The 19,090-nt window shown below is 45.1% G+C and overlaps 2 protein-coding genes across 6 annotated transcripts; one reads left to right on the plus strand and one right to left on the minus strand.

The window, feature by feature from the left end:
- Window positions 1–1,871: 1,871 nt before the first annotated feature.
- Window positions 1,872–2,906, minus strand: LOC123458712 (basic salivary proline-rich protein 1-like). Its single transcript, XM_045143558.1, has one exon. It carries the CDS (start codon window positions 2,904–2,906, stop codon window positions 1,872–1,874), a length of 1,035 nt encoding a protein of 344 aa, XP_044999493.1.
- Window positions 1,919–11,768, plus strand: Znf572 (zinc finger protein 572). Of its 5 annotated transcripts, none has more exons than XM_045144738.1 (4): window positions 1,919–1,949; window positions 2,874–2,916; window positions 6,210–6,309; window positions 10,036–11,768. In XM_045144738.1, the coding sequence occupies exons 3-4, from the start codon at window positions 6,234–6,236 to the stop codon at window positions 11,535–11,537; spliced, it is 1,578 nt and encodes a 525-aa protein (XP_045000673.1). In that variant the 5' UTR covers window positions 1,919–1,949; window positions 2,874–2,916; window positions 6,210–6,233; the 3' UTR covers window positions 11,538–11,768. The 5 variants fall into 5 exon arrangements, with proteins under 5 accessions (XP_045000673.1, XP_045000672.1, XP_045000671.1 ...); XM_045144737.1 differs by having other exon boundaries at window positions 1,933–2,009; XM_045144736.1 differs by lacking the exon at window positions 2,874–2,916 and having other exon boundaries at window positions 1,939–2,009.
- Window positions 11,769–19,090: the final 7,322 nt, after the last annotated feature.

Below are 19,090 nucleotides of genomic sequence, written 5' to 3' on the forward strand. Positions count from 1 at the left end.
TGTTCCAGGGGCCATAGGTGGGTTGCAGGGCCTGGGGGTGGCAACCCTATAACCAACTGGGGTGCAGCAGCAGAATCTCACTCGGTCCTCCAGAAATATTATGTGAATTTCTGGGCATCAAGAGACCAGCAGCCCAGGTGAAGTGAAGGAGAGGAAGTTTATTTACATCAGCAGACTGACACCAGGATCTCTCTGTAATGGTGTCAGCCCAAACTCAAGTTTGTTAGGGATTTCATACTATAAGCAAGCATGGGTTACAACAACACGTGTGGCAGTTGAACGAGCAGGTTTCAAAAGATTTATAAAAATGTAACAGTTTGGCAAACAAAAATTGCAATGGGGTGTAAGTGGTTGTTAATGTAAACCTGCAATAAACTGCAAAAGGGAAGCAAGGACCATAAACAGCTAGGGGCGGGGTGGGGGGGGGTGCAGCCTCATTCTTCTCTCATCTCATCTTGGAGCTTTCCACTGTTCCAGGTTTTTCTGTATATTTCTACCACCACTACCTTAGTTGCTTATAGACTATGCTGTGAACCTGCCCGCTTTTCTGAGTTTTAACTCACAAACATAATCTTGGAGCTGAGGATATAGTTCAGTTGGTGGAATACTTGTTAGCATGCAAGATCCAGGGCTTTGATCCCCGACACCAAATAAATAGAGCATGGGGCACACATGCTTGTAATTCCAGTCCTTGACATGTGGAGGCAGGGGGATCAGAAGTTCAAGGTCCTCTGTTACTCCATGGACAGCCTGGGTTACATAAGACCCTGCATAAATAAATCAGTAAAGAAAGCATAATCTTCCCCCCGCCTCCTTTATGTCTTCTGTAGTTGCTGCCCTAAGTCCTGAGCATGCCTTCTCTTACACTTCGAGGCTTTTTCACCCTTCTCTTGATATAGTTCTTTTGCATTACTCACTCCTCATGGTCCCTGTTCCTAACATGTTGTGGTCACAAGACAATGGATAGAGGACAGTACGAGAATCTGCCCCATTGCCAATAAGGCTGCCTTGTAAATCAATTGATGCTTCAGCTCTCTAAGTGTTTCACAGATAGGCCAGTATGTGTCCGTGCTCACGGCGATGGGAACCCAGGCAAGAGGAGCTTAAGGGTTTGATTTGGATTCTAATTGATACAGGAATTTTGGGTTCTTTGTACACCAACCTACCAATAATTTGGGGTGCTCCCGAATCTTTGTCCTATGAATTTGAAGAATGGAACTCATGGACCGGGGGATAAGGTTCAGAAAGATTTTATAACAGTACAAAGCTTTAGGAGGACGAAGAGAAGGGGTCTTAAGCCTAGAACATTAGAGAAAGACGCAAGGCGGAGCTCTTCCGGATGCAACAGGGGGTTTGAGAAGCCCATGAGGGCAGAGCTCTTGTCCAGGGGCAAGAAGGGGTTGAGAAGTCCACCTCGACACCCAGATCTTTTTTTTTTTTAATGGGGAGTGGTTACTGTGAGGAAGACCAGGGCAGCAGGTTAATATGGACAAAGACCAGGTTTCAAAGCTTTGCCAGTGATCTCAGGTAAGGATCAGAGTTTCTGTCCTCTAGGAAGGGCGCAAGCTTAACCTAGAGATCTTTCCTGGAGGGTGCAACATCCAGGTTTCTGCAAGCTTAGTGACATTTCCTGCTTTTAGTCAAGGAATAAAAACAAACAAACAAAACACATTACTTTGGGGGTTGTTACCCTGTTCTGTCTCCTATCATAATGATGGTGGTGGTGATAAATTGATGGGAGGGGAAAGTGTAATGTGCAGTCAGGCCCTTGCATGGGGCGCCTGGCAAGGGAGAGGAATGACAGCCACAGGTAAGGAGATGGAATCCACCCGCCCAGGCTTCAGCTAACGAGAGCCTCCCAGTACTGGTTCCTAGAGAGACCCCGCCAAGGGGAAGGAGGGAGGCAACTTCCTGTTCCTGCCTTCCTGGTGTGGGGGTTTAGCACCCTGGTAGGTGGGTCGCAAGGGGCGGCTTCCTTCGGGCCAGCTGGGGTGCAGCGCCCCGAAATAGTGAGTTCCTCCCGGGGGGAGGGAGCTGTGAGCTTTGCCCGGCGGCCGCGCGCGTCCCGGGGGAGGCGCACCTCGCGGGGCCTCGGGAGGCTCCTGGGTCCGGGGACAGGCTCCGAGCACCCCGGGACAGGCTCCGAGCATCCCGGGGACAGGCTCCCAGCATCCCGGGGGCAGGCTCCCAGCATCCCGGGGGCAGGCTCCCAGCATCCCGGGGACAGGCTCCCAGCATCCCGGGGGCAGGCTCCCAGCATCCCGGGGGCAGGCTCCCAGCGTCCCGGGGACAGGCTCCCAGAGTCCCGGGGACAGGCTCCCAGAGTCCCAGGGACTGGCTCCCAGCGTCCCGGGGACTGGCTCCCAGCATCCCCGGGACAGGCTCCCAGCATCCCGGGACGGGTTCCCAGCATCTCGGGACGGGCTCCCAGCGTCCCAGGGACGGGATCCCAGCATCGGGGAACAGGCTCCCAGCATCCCGGGGGACGGGCTCCCAGCGTCCCGGGGACAGGCTCCCAGCATCCCCGGGACAGGCTCCCAGCGTCCCAGGGACAGGCTCCCAGCATCCCGGGTCAGGCTCCCAGCAACCGGGGTCAGGCTCCCAGCATCCCGGGACAGGTTCCCAGCATCCCGGGACGGGTTCCCAGCATCTCGGGACGGGCTCCCAGCGTCCCAGGGACGGGATCCCAGCATCGGGGAACAGGCTCTCAGCATCCCGGGGACAGGCTCCCAGCATCCCGTGGACAGGCTCTCAGCATCCCGGGGACGGGCTCCTAGCATCCCGGGAGGGACAGGCTCCCAGCGTCCCGGGGACGGGCTCCGAGCATCCCCGAGCACTCCGGATGCCTCCCGGCAGCGCGATTCCTCCCGCAGGCTTTCCCGCGGTGCGGAGCTCCATGCGGCCATCGTTTGCCCGGTAATTAGTGGAAGCTGCTCTTCTCGGTGGAGTGACATCTTAGTGCCCTGTGTGGCCGCGGTCTTGCTAAGCCATAGTCCCTGAAGGCTTCTTTATTTCCTAATGCAGCATATCTTGGTGGGAAATGATGGGACGGGAATCGGTTACCCAGACTATTTGTAAATACTTTTGTTATGGGGGAGTTGGGGACGGGGGCATTGGTGGGTTTGTAGACTCGCTTATAAAAGTACTTAGGAGTGGACTCAGAAGAAGGCAGGACCATTTGAAGACAATCTTTATTTTTTAGCGTTTTAGGGAAAAAGAAACAAGTTGTAACTCTAAGCATGTGCTGGGAGGAGAGACATGGGCAACAGGAAGAGAGAAAGTCATGCCTTCTGAGTGAAGGTCCTGCAAGCCGATTCAGCAACGGGGCTTTGCAAGCAGCTATGGTGGGCTGGAGGGTGGTCTCCAGAAAAACGTGCCAAGGATTCGAGCCAGGAACCAAGGGAGGGATGGAGAGGGAGAAAAGGGGACATTATCGTTTTTGAGATAAAACTCCGAGGATCGGGCTGCAACTCAAGGGAGGGGATTCTGTGGGTTTTTAGTACATTATCTTATGAAGGGGGTAGCTGTTCCTCCCACTTCCTTAATCTGTTTTTGGTTTTTCGAGGCAGGGTTTCAGTGTAGTCCAGGTTGACCTGGAATTCAGTATGTAATCTCAGTTGGCCTGGAGCTCACAGTGATCCTCCGCCACCACGCCTGGCTTCCTTAACAAACCTTTAGGCAAGGAGTGGTCTCTTGCGATGGATAGGATTAACTTTCAAGGGAGGAACCCTACTCTTTTTCTGGGTATCCTGGAACTCGTCTCCACCTGGGGCCGTAGGGTTCTAATCTTTTTTTTTTTTTTTTTTTTCTTTTGACCAGAAGGAGGTAGCTTTCCCTCAACAAAGCTGATACTTTGCCCTCTCCTTTTAAGCAAAGGTGGGGGGTCCAAGGCAGTCATGATGGTTTGGGTCCTTCCCCAGTGGCCGGCAAGCCTGCCTAACGGTCTTGCTCTGCTAGAAATGGGCAAACAGCAGATAGTACTCCATTTGAATGCGTTGAAAATGGTTTTTCAGCTGTTTGTTTTCTCTTTTTCAAACTGGAAGTTTGTCAATTCAGCCTGTTTGACCTTTGTAGCTTATGAAATGCTGGCCCACGTGGGTATGAGGTTAGGGAAGCGTCCACAATGTGCTTTTGGAGACTTATTTGTACTTTCACACTGCTTCCTGCTCTGTTGATTAATAGATGGTGTGAAAGGTAACGTCCAATCAGCTTGGGAATCAGTCTGCCATCACACTGCATGTGTGCCCTTCAGAAGACTTTTTTCTTTTTTCTCAGCTAGAAATGTTGTTTTAAAACATACAGGTTAATCAACATTATTGGAAAACTTAATGGCCATTTCACTTACATAAGGCAATTGCAACATGCTATGACCACTTTTACAAAGCAAAATAGAAGCAAGTCTCAGGCACTCTTCAGTAAATGTGTGTGCTAACTGGAAGCTCCCCTGATACACTTACATGAAAAAACTTATGCAACCCATTCACGTCTGACTTTTTAAATCTAGGCAGAAGACTTCTTAGTGCTTAAAAACCAATAAGATAGCTTTAAAGGTAAAAATCAAAAACTGTTTATTGAAGCTTGGGCTGTCCTGAGAATTAGAAATTACTTAGTTTCCTGAGAAACAGTTGTTTAAATTACTCCCTGGCATATAAAAGCATTAGTAGTTTAAGAATTACTCTTTTCTAGTATGTTTTGTATATGTGCCTTTGCCTCTTTCAGGCTCCTCTGTTACTCTTTGAGTGAGCATGTGTGTGTGTGTGTCACGTGATCCTAGGTGTGTACAAGAGCATGTGGAGGCCAGAAGACAACCTTGGATGTCATTCCTCATACACCATCCACCTTTAAAAAAAAAAAAAAAAAACTTTCTTGAGGCAAGTCCAACAGACTGGCCTTGTGTGTGTGAGAGAGAGAGAGAGCAAAAGTGAGAGAGAGAGAGAATTGGCATGCCAGTGTCAGTGTGTGTCTGGCTTATGTGGGACCTCTAGAGTTCAACATGAGTCCTTAGGCTTCATAGGCAAGAACCTAACTGCTCATCCATCTCTAGAGCCCCCATCCACTGTTTCTTTGTTGTTGTTGTTTTATTTTGGAGGTAGGGTTTCACTCGAGCCCAGGCTGACCTGGAAATCACCATGTAGTCTCAGAGTGACCTTGAACTCACAGCGATCCTCCTACCTCTGCCCCCAAGTGCTGGGATTAAGGGCGTGTGCCACCACGCCCAGCCCCATCCACCCTGTTTTAGACAGGGTCCCACTGGTGTAGAACTTGCCAATAGGCTATACTGGCTTGCCAGTGAACCCCAGAGATCTGCCTGTTTCTGCCTTCCCAGTGCAGAAACCTGCCACTGTGCCTGGATTTCTGGGGATTTAACTCAGGTTGTCAAGTTTGCGACACAATTTTCACCTCCCTCCCCTCACATCATGTTGTTCTTTATGTCCTGAAGTGGGTGCTGTGTCCATATGTATAGGTGCTTTCTGCTGGCAGACCACATTTTCTAGCTCCTTAAAGTAGGTGAAGGATTATAGTTTGTTATAAAAGATAGATTAGGCTAACCTGGATACTATGGTTATAATAGAATGAACTCTAAGAGCAAAGCACAGGGAAGTCTCTCTTTTGGCTTTCTTTTATTTGGAGGGGTCATTGGCTGTAATTGTTTCAACTCTGATTTCTCTTAAATTCTAATTATATAAATAATTCCTTATGAAATTGACTTCAGAGGTGACCTCTTTCAATAACCAAGTTACTCTTTTGAAACTAAATGTCATTTCAGCTGCATTTTGCACCTGCATCTTCTTTCCTTGATGGCTTTATGCTGTACTATTAGTACCTTTTTCAGGAAATTGCCATGCTTTCTTCAATTAAAGAGTTCCTATGCTGTCTTTGAAACTTAATACTCAGATCTTTAATAATTATAAATTATGCTGTAAATTATAATTACGAATATTATAAATTAACAAATATTATAAACAAATTAAAAAATTATAAACATATTATAAAAAATATTTCATTATGAAAGAAGAGGTTAACTCTTAATTTAAACACTTGCATCTGGGGTAAGATTTTTTAAAAGAACTTGTAAGGATCATGTTTCTTATTTTTCTTATTATTCATAGAACATTTTATGCTTACAAACATGGGATGGTTTTGGTAGGAAGGTGGAGAAATATACCTCAACAAACACCCCCAAACATGACCTCTGTTTTCTTCCACAGGATTCTCCATCCCTGGCTTGTGTAATGGAGCAAAGAAAAGAGCTGCTGGACTCAGACTCAAATCTTACAAAATGGGGGAGTTTGAAAAGCCCATTATCAGGTGATGACCAAGAGATCCATGTCCTTAGGAAATTTATTAATTTATTATAAGATGTGCTAGAGAGTATGCAGAAAAGACAAGATACTAAAATAAGGCAAATTTTGTATGATTTTGTGCTGTGTCACTTATAAGTTAACTTCGTCATAGTTTTCTTATTGTTAAGAAAAAAAAGAGGAATGATCATGTGTCATATGTATGATTAACTAGATATATGGACACTTCTATTTTTATTAGTACCTATTGTAATTTCTATATTTGCTTCTATTTCAGTATTTTAACTTCTTAACTGATAATTTTTATACATGTATATACTTTTTTTTTGAGGCAGGGTCTCACTCTAGTCCAGGTGACCTGAAACTCACTCTGTAGCCCTACGCTGACCTTAGACTCACCGTAACCCTCCTTCCTTAGCCTCCTGAGTGCTGGGATCAAAGGCATGTGCCACCAAGGCTGGTATAATAATGTATTTTGATCATAATCCCCTGTTATTACCTTCTTTTGTCCCCCATCCTCACATCCTGAACCCCTTCTTTCCAACTAGTCTCTCTTTTATTTTTAATTAAATTAATTTTTTTTTAGAGACAGAGAGAGAGAGACAGAATGAGAATTGGTGTAGCAGGGCCTAAGCTACTGCAATCAAACTCCAGATGTTTGTGCCACATAGTGGGCATGTGTGACCTTGCGTTTGCCTCACCTTTGTGTGTCTGGCTTACATGGGATCTGGAGAGTCAAACATGGTTTCCTTAGGTTTCATAGGCAAGTGCCTTAACTGCTGAGTCATCTCTCCGTCCTTCCTGTTCTACTTTTTAAACATCTAATATTATTTTATTTGTGTGGGTGTGTGCATAAGTGTCTATATGTATGTGTGCATGGGTGTGCCAGAGTCTCATGCTATTGTAAATGAGCAAAATGTATGCATGCCACTTTCTGTCTGTTTCTCATGGATGCTAGAGAATCAAACCCAGGCCACCAAGCCTTGCAAACAAGTGCCTTTAATTGCTGAGCCATCTCTCCAGTCCTCCCTCTTCTATTTTAATGTCTTTTCCCGCTTCTCCGTCATTCATGATGACATTTTGGCATACCCAATATTGTGCAGGTCTTGTGCAGGTAATGTAAGCCACAGTGAGGGCAAGAATACAGTAGCCATTTGATGTCCAGAAGACAGCATTCCAAAACCCCCTCCCCAGCCTTTGGCTCTTACATTCTTTCTGCCACCTCCTCCACAATGTTCTCTGTGCCTGGGAGAGCATGAGAGACAGCTCATGCAGTGCTGAGCACTCCACAGTCACTTCTTCTCAGAACTTTGACCATTTTGAGTCTTCCCAATAGTCACCAGCATCTGCAAAAATATACGTTTCTGACCAAAAGTGAGAGTAGCACAAACATAAACATAAATACTTAGAGGGCAGTTTGGTGGGTATGTGTACAGTACATCTTGTAGTAAACAGCTTCACAATGCCGGGATGGACATGCAAACTAGACATGCTTTATGGGAGGAATGGATTTATTTCAAGCCTACACATCCAGGGTAAATCCATTTTATTTTTATTTACGCATGAGAGAAAGAGTTGGGAGGGGGGAGGGAGAGAATGGACATGCCAGGGCCTCTAGCCACTGCAAATAAACTCCAGGTGTATGGGCTACCGTGTGTATCTGGCTTACCTGGGTTCTGGGGAACCAAACATGGGTCCTTAGGCTTTGCAGGCAAGCACCCTAACTACTAAGCCATCTCTCCGGCCCCAGGGTAAGTCCTTTAATGGCAGATTCATATATCCAGGCAGAGAGAAGCCACCACCAGTGAACAAACACCAAATAGCAGCAAAGAAACCTGCAGTAAGCAGGGACCCCAGAGCTCAAACCTCTCTGCAGACCTTTGGGCTGGAGTTCAGTCCTACCCCAAACATGACTTTGGGCTAGACCCCAGCTTCCTCCCCCAGTGACATCCCCTCCAGTCAACAGTACAGACCCAAGTTATAAGCTTTAATAAAACCCCTGAGTCTATGGGGTACATGCATTCCAACTACCACATATCCATTTAGCCAAACAACAACAGTAGTGTGTGTGTGTGTGTGTGTTTAAGTTAGGGTCTTACTCTGTAGTCTCAGGCTTGCCTTGAACTCACAGTGATCTTCCTACCTGTGCCTCCTGAATGCTGATATTGAAGGCTTATGCCACCACACCCAACTAGTTTGCTCCTATTTTAACTGAGCTATTGTCTTGTTTTAACTGCAGGGAGGATCACAGTATCTCTATCTGGTCTTCTAGAGTAAAGCTTAATTCATTGATCTGTAGATTGATGCCGTATCCTCTTTGGCATTTGCGTCCAGTAGTTCTAATACTTCCTCTGTGTAGTGAACAACATTCACCTGTTGCTGGTGAGCACAGAGTGAAATAAGTAAAATTAACTCTCAAAATTTAAACAAAAATTATTTATAGGGGCTAGAGAGATGTCTAAGCAGTTAAAGGCCCTTGCTTGCAAAACTTGACACACAAATTCAATTCCCCAGTTCCCATGTAAAGCCAAATGCACAAAGTGGCACCTGTGTCTGGAGTTAATTTTGGTGTACCTAATATTTCTTTCCCTCCCTTTTATGTTTCCTTCACAAATAAATACATAAACTGTTTATTTATTTGAGAGATAAAGAGAGAATATAGGCACAATAGGATCTCTTGCCACCTCAAATGAACTCCAGAAGCATGCATTACTTTGCATATCTAGCTTTATGTGGGTGCTAGGGAATTGGACCCAGACCAGCAGGCTTTTCAGGCAAGTACCTTTAACCACTGAGCAACCTCCCAAGCCCTAAAAATATTTTTCATATAAAATACCTGGTGGGATTTTATGTTGTTATTCCTTCCCTTACATTGTAATTCAGAATTTTCTAATCTGGCAAAGATTAGGGAATATATTCAAATTTAATTTTTTTTTTTCAAGGTTGGTTCTTACTCTAGCCCATGATGACCTGAAATTCACTGTGTAGTCTCAGGGTGGCCTCGAACTCATGGCAGTCCTCCTTCCTCGGCCTCCCAAGTGCAAGGATCAAAGGCATATGCTACCATGTTGGGCTTAAAATTATTTAAATTTAAAAAAAAAATTATTTCCAAGGAGGGACAGAGAGAGAGAGAGAGAGAGAGAGAGAGAGAGAGAGAGAGAGAGGTATGTGTGGGGGTCAATGGTGCATCAAAGCCTCATCTGCTCCAAATGAACTCCAGACGCATGCACCACTGTGCATCTGGCACTGGGAAACAAAACCCAGGTCATTAGGCTTTGCAGGCAAGTGCCTTAACCACTGAGAAACCTCTCCAGCCCTAAATTATTTTTTAAGGACTTATTTGTGAGAAGAAAGAGGGGAGGGAAGGAAAGAGAAAGAGGGGGAATGAGAATAAATGAGTGGGCTGGAGAGATGGCTTAGCAGTTAAGTGCTTGCCTGTGAAGCCTAAGGACCCTGGTTCAAGGCTCGGTTCCCCAGGTCCCACGTTAGCCAGATGCACAAGGGGGCGCACGCGTCTGGAGAATAAATGAGCACCTCAGGGCCTTAAGTCACTGCAAAGGAACTTCAAATACATGTGCCACTTTGTGCATCTGGTACTGGAGAATTGACTTTGGGCCAAACCAGGTAGGCAGGCTGGCTTTACAACCAAGCACCTTTAGCCCCTGAGCCATTTTTCCAGCCCCCTGCCCTGTTGTTGTTGTTTGTTTTTTGTTTGTTTGTTTTATTCTTGCAGGAGACGAAAGCAAGAATAATTTAGGAAATGTTCAAAACAACAAGCCTAAGAAAAAGAAGCTTAAAGGAAGATCTTCAAAATGGTCTCAGAGATATAGCCCACAGAATTATGAGCATGAAGATGCAGGAGATACACCATTGACATGCTCCAAAGATGAGACCTGGTGCCATGATTCCTCTGAGAGTAATAGCAAGTCTCATATTTGGAGAAATCATACAGGGAAAGAAGAGGAAGACTCCCATCATCAAGAATCACATCCCGGAGAACTTGCTAACATCTCTATTCAGTGCAATTCATCTTTTGGAGAAAAGTTGTACAAATGTTCTGACTGTTGGAAAAGCTTCAGCAATAATTCTCATTTGCGTGCTCACCAGAGGACCCACTCTGGAGGAAAGCGTTATAAATGCTCTGAATGTGAGAGATGCTTTTGTAACAGTTCTCATCTGACTCAGCACTTGAGAACACACACAGGGGAGAAGCCCTACAAGTGTGGTGAGTGTGGGAAAAGCTTCAGCAATACTTCCCATCTTATTATCCACCAAAGAACTCACACGGGCGAGAAACCCTATAAATGCCCTGACTGTGGGAAGGGCTTCAGTAGCAGCTCTCACCTTACTCAGCATCACAGATCACATACTGGTGAAAAGCCATATGAATGTCCTATTTGTGGGAAAGGCTTCAGTCACAGCTATGTTCTAATCGAACACCAGAGGACTCACACTGGAGAAAAGCCCTATAGATGCCCTGATTGTGGGAAGCACTTCAGTCAGAGTTCCAGCCTGCTTCGCCACCAGCGGACACACACAGGTGAGAAGCCCTACAGGTGCCTGGAATGTGGGAAGAGCTTTGGTTGTAATTCTACTCTAATAAAACATCAGAGAATACATACAGGAGAAAAGCCCTATGATTGTGCAGCATGTGGAAAGACTTTTAGTCGAACTTCAAACCTTATAACACACCAGAAAACACATACAGGAGAGACATCCTGTGGGACTTCTAAGCATGGAGAAAGTGGGCATCAGAGCTGTGGTGGGATAGAAGAGTGCCAAATCCTTCCAGGAGAGAAGCCATATAAATGCTGTGCGTGTGGAAAGACTTTTGGTCTCAGCTCCCATCTTATTAGACATCAGAGAACACATACAGGAGAAAAACCATACCGATGTCCTGAATGCTGGAAAACGTTCAGTCAGAGCTCCACACTAGTGATTCACCAACGGACACACACAGGAGAGAAACCTTACAAGTGCCCTGACTGCGGTGAGCGCTTCAGTCAAAGCTTCAACCTGATCCGGCACCGAAGGACTCACGTGGGAGAGAAACCTTACACGTGTGCTGACTGTGAGAAACGTTTCAGCCGAAGTGCCTACCTCCGTCAGCATCGCAAAATTCATGCAGACAAGTCTCTTAAGTCTCCGGAAGTGGGGGGCTTTCTTCATGAGTGGACTTGGAAAAGCAGTTTAGGGGAAACGGCACTCATCCCTTCCTTCTCGCATTCTTCCTGAGTCTCAGGGCACGGTGGTTTTTTTCTTTACTCCTTACTGGACCTATGGGTGTTGGGTTCTAAAGTTTCTTGGAATGTTTGCCAGAAGATCTAAAAAAAATTGAACTTCCCAGTTTAAAGGATGGTGTTGTAATCAGGTTCACATTGATGGCAGAAATCACCCAACCAAGAGCAGCTTTGGGGAAAAAAAAAGGCTTATTTTGGCTTATAGTCTTAAGGGAAAGCTCCTTGATGGAAGGGAAAATGATAGCATGAGCAGAGGGTGGACAACAGAAACAGGAGAATGTGCCAAACACTGGCAAGAGGAAGCTGGGTCTAATACCCATAATCCCACCCCCAACAACACACTGCTTCCAAGAGGCGTTAATTCCCAAATCACCATCAGCTGGGAACCTAGCATTCAGAACACCTAAGTTTATGGGGATACATGAATCAAGCCACCACATTCTGCCTCTGGCCCCCATAAACTGATAACCATATATAATATAAAATATAATACATTCAGTCCAACTTTAAAAGTCTCCATAGTTTTATCAATCCCAATGATGTTCAAAACATCTCCGTAATCCAAGGTCATTTAAGTGAGCCAGAATACCAAAAAGAAAAGAAATTCCCTCCAAATCCACAATGGCACAGAATAAACATTCACACCACAAAAGATGGTGTTGGGCATAGCAAAGAAATATTCAACCAATTCAAAATTTAAACAGGGCAAACATCAAACTCTGTAGCTCCAAGTCCAACAACTCTAGTCAGCAACAAGTGTCCAAGTCTGATGATGCTAACCAGCAATAAGTTTCCGGAATTCAAATTCTGCCCCTCCAGTAAGGCTACTCACAGCTTGAAAAACTTTATCTTGGGCCAGCAGCTCTCCTTGGCAGCCATCTCATGGTCCTGGCATCTCCACTGGGTCTCCACTGCAACCCATGGTTCATTTTCACTATTCCATCAGGTCTCCCTGCAGGCATCCCGCAAACATGCTTCACACTGCCCATGGCTGTTTACAGAATACAAGACTGGATTGCAAACTCAGTAACCCTCTCTTTCCTGCGTTTTATATACTCCACAATACCAGCTAGAGTGCCAGTTTGTTAATCTGGGGAGGGGGGATAAAGCAGACTTTGAAGAACAGGACACTCCTTGAGCATTCAGGCCCCTTTAAAAGACTGCATTTCTTCTGTTGTTCCAATGCAAGTCAGCTGTCAATCTCAATGGTTGTAATCTCTGATACAAATGCAGCTGAACAGGCAGCAGTTTTGGCCAAAGATTTTACTTTTTCTGTGCCATATCTCTTTGCTCACACCAGTCCATTTCTATGCAAAGCACCCCTGCACAAGTTCTCAGGACATGGGCATAACAGCAAGCCTTTCACACAAACTGCTTTGAGTCCAGTCCAGGCAAAGCTCTTTCTTACCCTCACAAGCCAAACTTCAAAGTTCATAGTTCTTACTGCATTCAGGTCTTTCATCTCTGACCAGAATAGTCCATCAAGCTATGCTTGCTTATAGCACCGCAAGGTATCTCTTAGGCCAAGATTTCAAATCCATCTACATTCCTCTTGAAAATCAGCTCCAAAAGGCTCAAGCCACACAGTCAGGTGTCTAGCAGCAACCCTACTCCTTGATATCAACTTTACTGTTGTAGTGAGGTTTGCTTTGCTGGCATAAATCACATGACAAAGAGCAGCTTTTGGGGAAAAAAAGGTTTATTTTGGTTTACAGACTTGAGGGGAAGTTCCATCTTAGCAGGGAAAATGATGGCATAAGCAGGTGGACATCTCCTGAACAACATCAGGTGGACAACAGCCACAGGAGAGTGTGCTAAACACTGACAAGGGGAAACTGGCTACAACACCCATAAGCCTGCCCCCCAAAATACACTGCCTTCAGGAGGTGTTAGTTTCCAAATCTCCATCAGCTGGGAACCTAACATTCAAAACACCTAAGTTTATGGGGGACACCTGAATTAAACCACCATCAGATGGTAAGACCCAGATCACAACGGTATGATATATATCCTGTGAGAGATACCACCAAGGCTGATGACAAGGGCGAAGTCATTACTTTTAATTTTTTTTTTTTTTTTTTTTTTGCGCTCAAGCCATTTTATTAGATGGGAAGGCGGGCAGGGGCCCAAGACATCAGCGGAGTGCCACATCCTTCGCAGTGGTGATCTCCACGTCCCCCTCATTGCTGAAAGCTTACTTTTAAATTTTAAGTTAGGACAGGAATGGCTTCAAAGAAACAAACAGAATAAGCCAAGCAGTGAGAAACAGGACATGTGAGAACTACACGTAGGGATTGCCAGTGACTTACTCTGTTTTATCTTGAGTAGAGATAACTATTACTGGCCTCATGGATTTATCCAGAAAAAATCCTTTTCAGCAAATAATGTGATTTCCTAGGCACTTATAAAAATAAAGGTTTATTTGTAAAATGCATTATTATTCACTAAAATTTAACTTTTGTAGCTTCTAGAATTGTGGTGCCCATACTATGGACTCTTAACTATTTAAATATACAGATGAGGGCTGGAGAGATGGCTTAATGGTTAAACGCTTGCCTGTGAAGCCTAAGAACCCTGGTTCGAGGCTCGCTCAATTCCCCAGGACCCACGTTAGCCAGATGCACAAGGGGGCGCACACATCTGCAGTTCGTTTGCAGTGGCTGGAAGCCCTGGTGCACCCATTCTCTGTTTCTCTCTACCTCCTTCTCTCTGTCTGTCACTCTCAAATAAATAAAAATAAACAAACAAAAAAAATAAAAAATATATACAGATGAATTGAAATTTAAAATCCAATTCCTTAGTTGGCACTAGCTGTGTATTCATAGCCACCTGTGTCTAGTGGCTGTTGTAGTGAATATTGTTAAAATTCTTCCAAGAACAACATTCCTGACAGGCTCATAACTTCTTCCGGTGAGACTGTCAGTGTAGTGTGGTGTTTTTGTTCTTCCAAAGGAATTGTAGTCTAGACATGTGATAGTATTTTAAATCATTGCATCAGTAGACTAAGTGTACTCGGGACTAATATATGTCCTCATATATTTTCAGCCATGTTTTCTTTTTTTGTCATGCAAGAGGGAGGCAGGGAGGGAGAGAGAGAGAGAGAGAAAGAATAGGCATGCTAGGGCCTCCAGCCACTGCAAATGAACTCCAGATGTATGTGCCACATTGTGCATCTGGCTCACATGGGCAATGGAGAATCAAACCTAGGTTCTTAGGCCTCTCAGGCAAGTTTCTTAACTGCTAAGCCATCTGTATAGCCCATCTCTTTCTTTTAATTTTATTTTTTGCAAGCAGAGAGAGAAGAGAGAGACAGAACAGGCATACCATGGCCTCCAGTTGCCACTTTGTCTATCTGGATTTACATGGGTACTTGGGAATCAAACCCAGATCATTAGACTTTGCTGGTGAGCACCTTAACCACTGAGCTACCTTTCCAGTTGTTCTCCTCCACCCCAATATCTTAAATTTTACTCCCTCAGGAACAAGGTCTTACAGGGTTTTTTGTTGTTTGTTTTTACCATCGACAACTAAGAGTTCAACTAATATTTCATAATTAAATATGGGTTTGCCACAACTGGGGGGATGGCTTCGTGGCTCAGATCACTTACTGTGCAAGCCTGACGACCTGACTTCAATCTCCATCAGTCACGTAAAAAGCTGGACGTGGCACTACGTGCTTATAACTCCCGTGCTGATGGGTGGAAACAGGAGGATGGCTGGGAAAAACATGAAAAATGATGAGCTCCAGGTCTAGTAAGAGACTCTCTCATGGAAATACCATGGAAAAGGAGGACACCTGACATCCTTTGGCCTCTCTCTCTCTCTCTCTCTCTCTCTCTCTATTTTTCTCTCTCAGTGTGTGTATGCACAAACACACAAAAAAGATAGGTTTGATATTGAGACTGAAACTCAGTTCCAAGGCAGCAGCTCCAGGGAGGTGTAAGATTATTTGTCTCGTGAACAATGGCAAGAAAGACTCTGAGCTTCAATTCTGTCTGTGATGTAAAGGTAATACCTAGCTTGCTAGGTCGCTGTATGGGTGAAATACATTTTGCAGAGTTTCTAGCACAGTGTTTAAAATATGGGCATCTCATTAAATGGAAGTGGAATGTCATCATTTGAAACAAATTGCTCCCTGTATAACCCTGACTGGCATCAAATTCACTATTTAGTCTAGGCTGGCCTCAAACTCATGATCCTCTCTTTCCCATCCTCCTGAGATCACAGGCATGCACCACAATGCCCAGCTCATATGTTTTTAAAATAGTAGCCCAAGGCAAGAGAATCATGAGTTTGAGGTCAGCATGAGGGCCTGGGATGCCCCCCTTTCTTCTTGTAATTAAACAATTAAAAAATATATATTATCCTCAGTACACAGCTATAACAGTCAAAAAATACTATTGATTTGTTGTTGTTATTCATGAAACAGGATTTGGTTTACAACAGGAAAAAAACTAAATAGTAAATTCAAATTGATATTAATTTGTATCTGAAAAAAACAATAGAAGGTTAAAAAATACATGTCCTATCACCATTACCTATACAATATTTTATAACTACTGGCACATCAAACCCATTTCACAACTTTGGCATCTACATATCTTATGTGGTTTAAGATGGTCTCTAGTAAAACAACTTGGTGAGATTCCTTGTCTCTGTATAGAAAATGGGGAAGTTAGAAAAGATTTGTCCATTCTGGTTGAGAACATAATGGACTCATGCTTAGTCATATTTGATGTAGTTAGATAGCTGGTTAGAAATTAGCAGACATGGGCAGGAGAGATGGCTTAGTGGTTGTGGCACTTGCATGATAATTCTAAGGACCCAGATTATTTGTTTTTTTTCTTCAAGGTTGTGTCTCACTCCAGTCCAGCGGACCTGGAATTTACTATGTAGTCTCAGGGTGGCCTCGAACTCATGGCAATCCTCCTACCTCTGCCTCCCAAGTGCTGGGATTAAAGGCGGGTGCCACCACACCCAGCTAGGACCCAGGCTTGATTCCTCAGTACCCATGTAAGCCAGTTGTACAAGGTGGCACATGCATATGGAGTTTGTTTGCAATGGCTAGAGGCCCTGGTGTGCCTATTATCTCTCTCTAATAAATAAGTAAAATATTTTTTAAAAAAAAGAAATTAGGGGCTGGAGAGATGGCTTAGCGGTTAAGCGCTTGCCTGTGAAGCCTAAGGACCCTGGTTCGAGGCTCAGTTCCCCAGGTCCCACGTTAGCCAGATGCACAAGGGGGCGCACGCGTCTGGAGTTTGTTTGCAGAGGCTGGAAGCCCTGGCGCGCCCATTCTCTCTCTTTCCCTCTATCTGTCTTTCTCTCTGTGTTTGTTGCTCTCAAATAAAAAAAAAAGAAATTAAAAAAAAGAAGAAATTAGCAAAAATTTGAAGGTCATTGACAATGAGAAGCTCCTCCCCCTCCGCATCCAGCTTTAGACCTCGCCTCCCCGTGTCTCCATAGCACCAATTTTGAGGAAAGGGAAGTGTGACAGTTGCCCTCCTTAAGAGTTGAAGTGTCATGGCCAGTAACTCCTTTTACAGTCTCTGGTTGATAACACCCTTTGATAAAAATCTTCAGAACTGGGCTGGAGAGATGGCTTAGCGGTTAAGCGCTCGCCTGTGAAGCCTAAGGACCCCGGTTCGAGGCTCGGTTCCCCAGGTCCCACGTTAGCCAGATGCACAAGGGGGCGCACGCGTCTGGAGTTCGTTTGCAGAGGCTGGAAGCCCTGGCGCGCCCATTCTCTCTCTCTCCCTCTATCTGTCTTTCTCTGTGTGTCTGTCTCTCTCAAATAAATAAGTTAAAAAAAAATGGTCAGAACTTCCCTTGCCCAGGTGAGGCTGAAGACCTGGGATCATAACTACTGCCATGAAATCTCAAAAGAGCAGCCTGAAGCTTGAAGGTGGTAAGAAAGCTGACCCACCTGAAGACTTGATAAGAAGTTGGGCGGAGTGACCATTCCTGAGTGAGGCGGGTGCTTCCATACCCCAGAAGCCCTCATGTTACCTTCACTACAAAACCTGTCCATTTTCTGACAGGTGTACTTGTTTCCTTTCCCTTTCTCCCTGTCGTGAGCACACACTGTTTTTCACACTGTCAGAGTATATTGAGTAGCGGATTTAGGGCCGGGGAGATGGCTTGTGCTTGTGACGCAAGCCTGACAACCAGCAGGTCCCGTAAAGCTGGGTACAAGCGCACGTGTCTGTAACCCCACCCTGCCTGTGGCAGTGGGAGATGGAATTGGGAGACTCAAAGCTCCTGGGTCAGCGTCTAGCACTTGCAACAACAAACACCTGTGTCAAACAAGGTGGGAAATTCTGTACCATTACCCTGAGGTTGTCCTCTGACCTCCACACATGTGCTGGGACATGTGCATGCCCATATGTGCACACACCATACACACATACCTGTCCTACATTCACAAGGTACAATGAGAGCAATTTGCAGATATTTCCACTTTCTTTGATAGTGCCAGCCAGGCAAACAGAGGTTCTTTTATTCCAGTCTTAATTACTAATGTTAACTCTTAATTCACATACATCAGTATGTGTGTATATATGTATGTATATGTATGCATACAGAATGGCTATGAAGGGTTAAACAGACAGATTTCAAAGAGGCCTGCTAGACCAGAGCTGGGACACTGATAGAAACGTAAAAGTCTTATATTGATAATTTGCTGCAGAAGAAGCTGGAGGAGCCACTGCTGTTGGCTGCAGAGTGAGGCTGTAGGGTCAGAGCTGAGCTACAGAAGTGAAGGACAGGGCTGAGTCCAGATGCATGGACAGACAGACGGATGGCAGGTTTGGATGGGCAAACAGGCAGGTGGGCAGACAGCAACTCAGTAGGCTGCATCAACTGGGAGACTGCAGTAGTTTGAATGTGAGTCCACCAATAGACTCAGGTGTTGTATTAAAATGTGAATTTCCGGACTGGAGAGATGGCTTAATGGTTAAGGTGCTTGCCTGCAGGTTCGATTCCCCAGGACCCACATTAGCCAGATGCACAAGGTGGTGCACACATCTGGAGTTTGTTTGCAGTGGCTGTAGGTGCTGTCATGTCCATTCACTCTTTCTCTGTCAAATACATAAACAAAATAAGATATTTAAAAACATGTGAATTTCTGTCACCTGACTGGAGGAGGTATCACTGGGGGCAAGTCCTGGAGTCCAACACTAAGGTATCACTGGGGGAAGATCTGATTTTTTTAGTCCAAAGTTATGTAGAGAGGTTTATGAGCTCTGCCTGGGCCGCTCATGTTTGCTGCTGGTGTCATACTGCTTGGATCTGTGAAAGGGGGCCAGTCTCTTCCACCATTGTGGAACTTCTCCTGGATCTGAGAAGCCTAAAAGAAGTCCTGTTCCTCCTCTAAGCTGTGCCTGATTTAGAAGTTCATCCCAGCAATGTGGAACTGTCTGCAACCGAGACCCAACAGCTGAAGCCCTGGAACAGTCAGGAGTTTCTTGATGCCCAGATTAGGTGGTCTGATAACAGGTTGGTGTTCCTGTGGATGCTTTTGCCTTGTGGAATTTACTTGGAGATACTTCG

This window comes from Jaculus jaculus, chromosome 2 (genome assembly GCF_020740685.1).
Source record: "Jaculus jaculus isolate mJacJac1 chromosome 2, mJacJac1.mat.Y.cur, whole genome shotgun sequence".
Lineage (NCBI taxonomy): Eukaryota > Metazoa > Chordata > Mammalia > Rodentia > Dipodidae > Jaculus > Jaculus jaculus.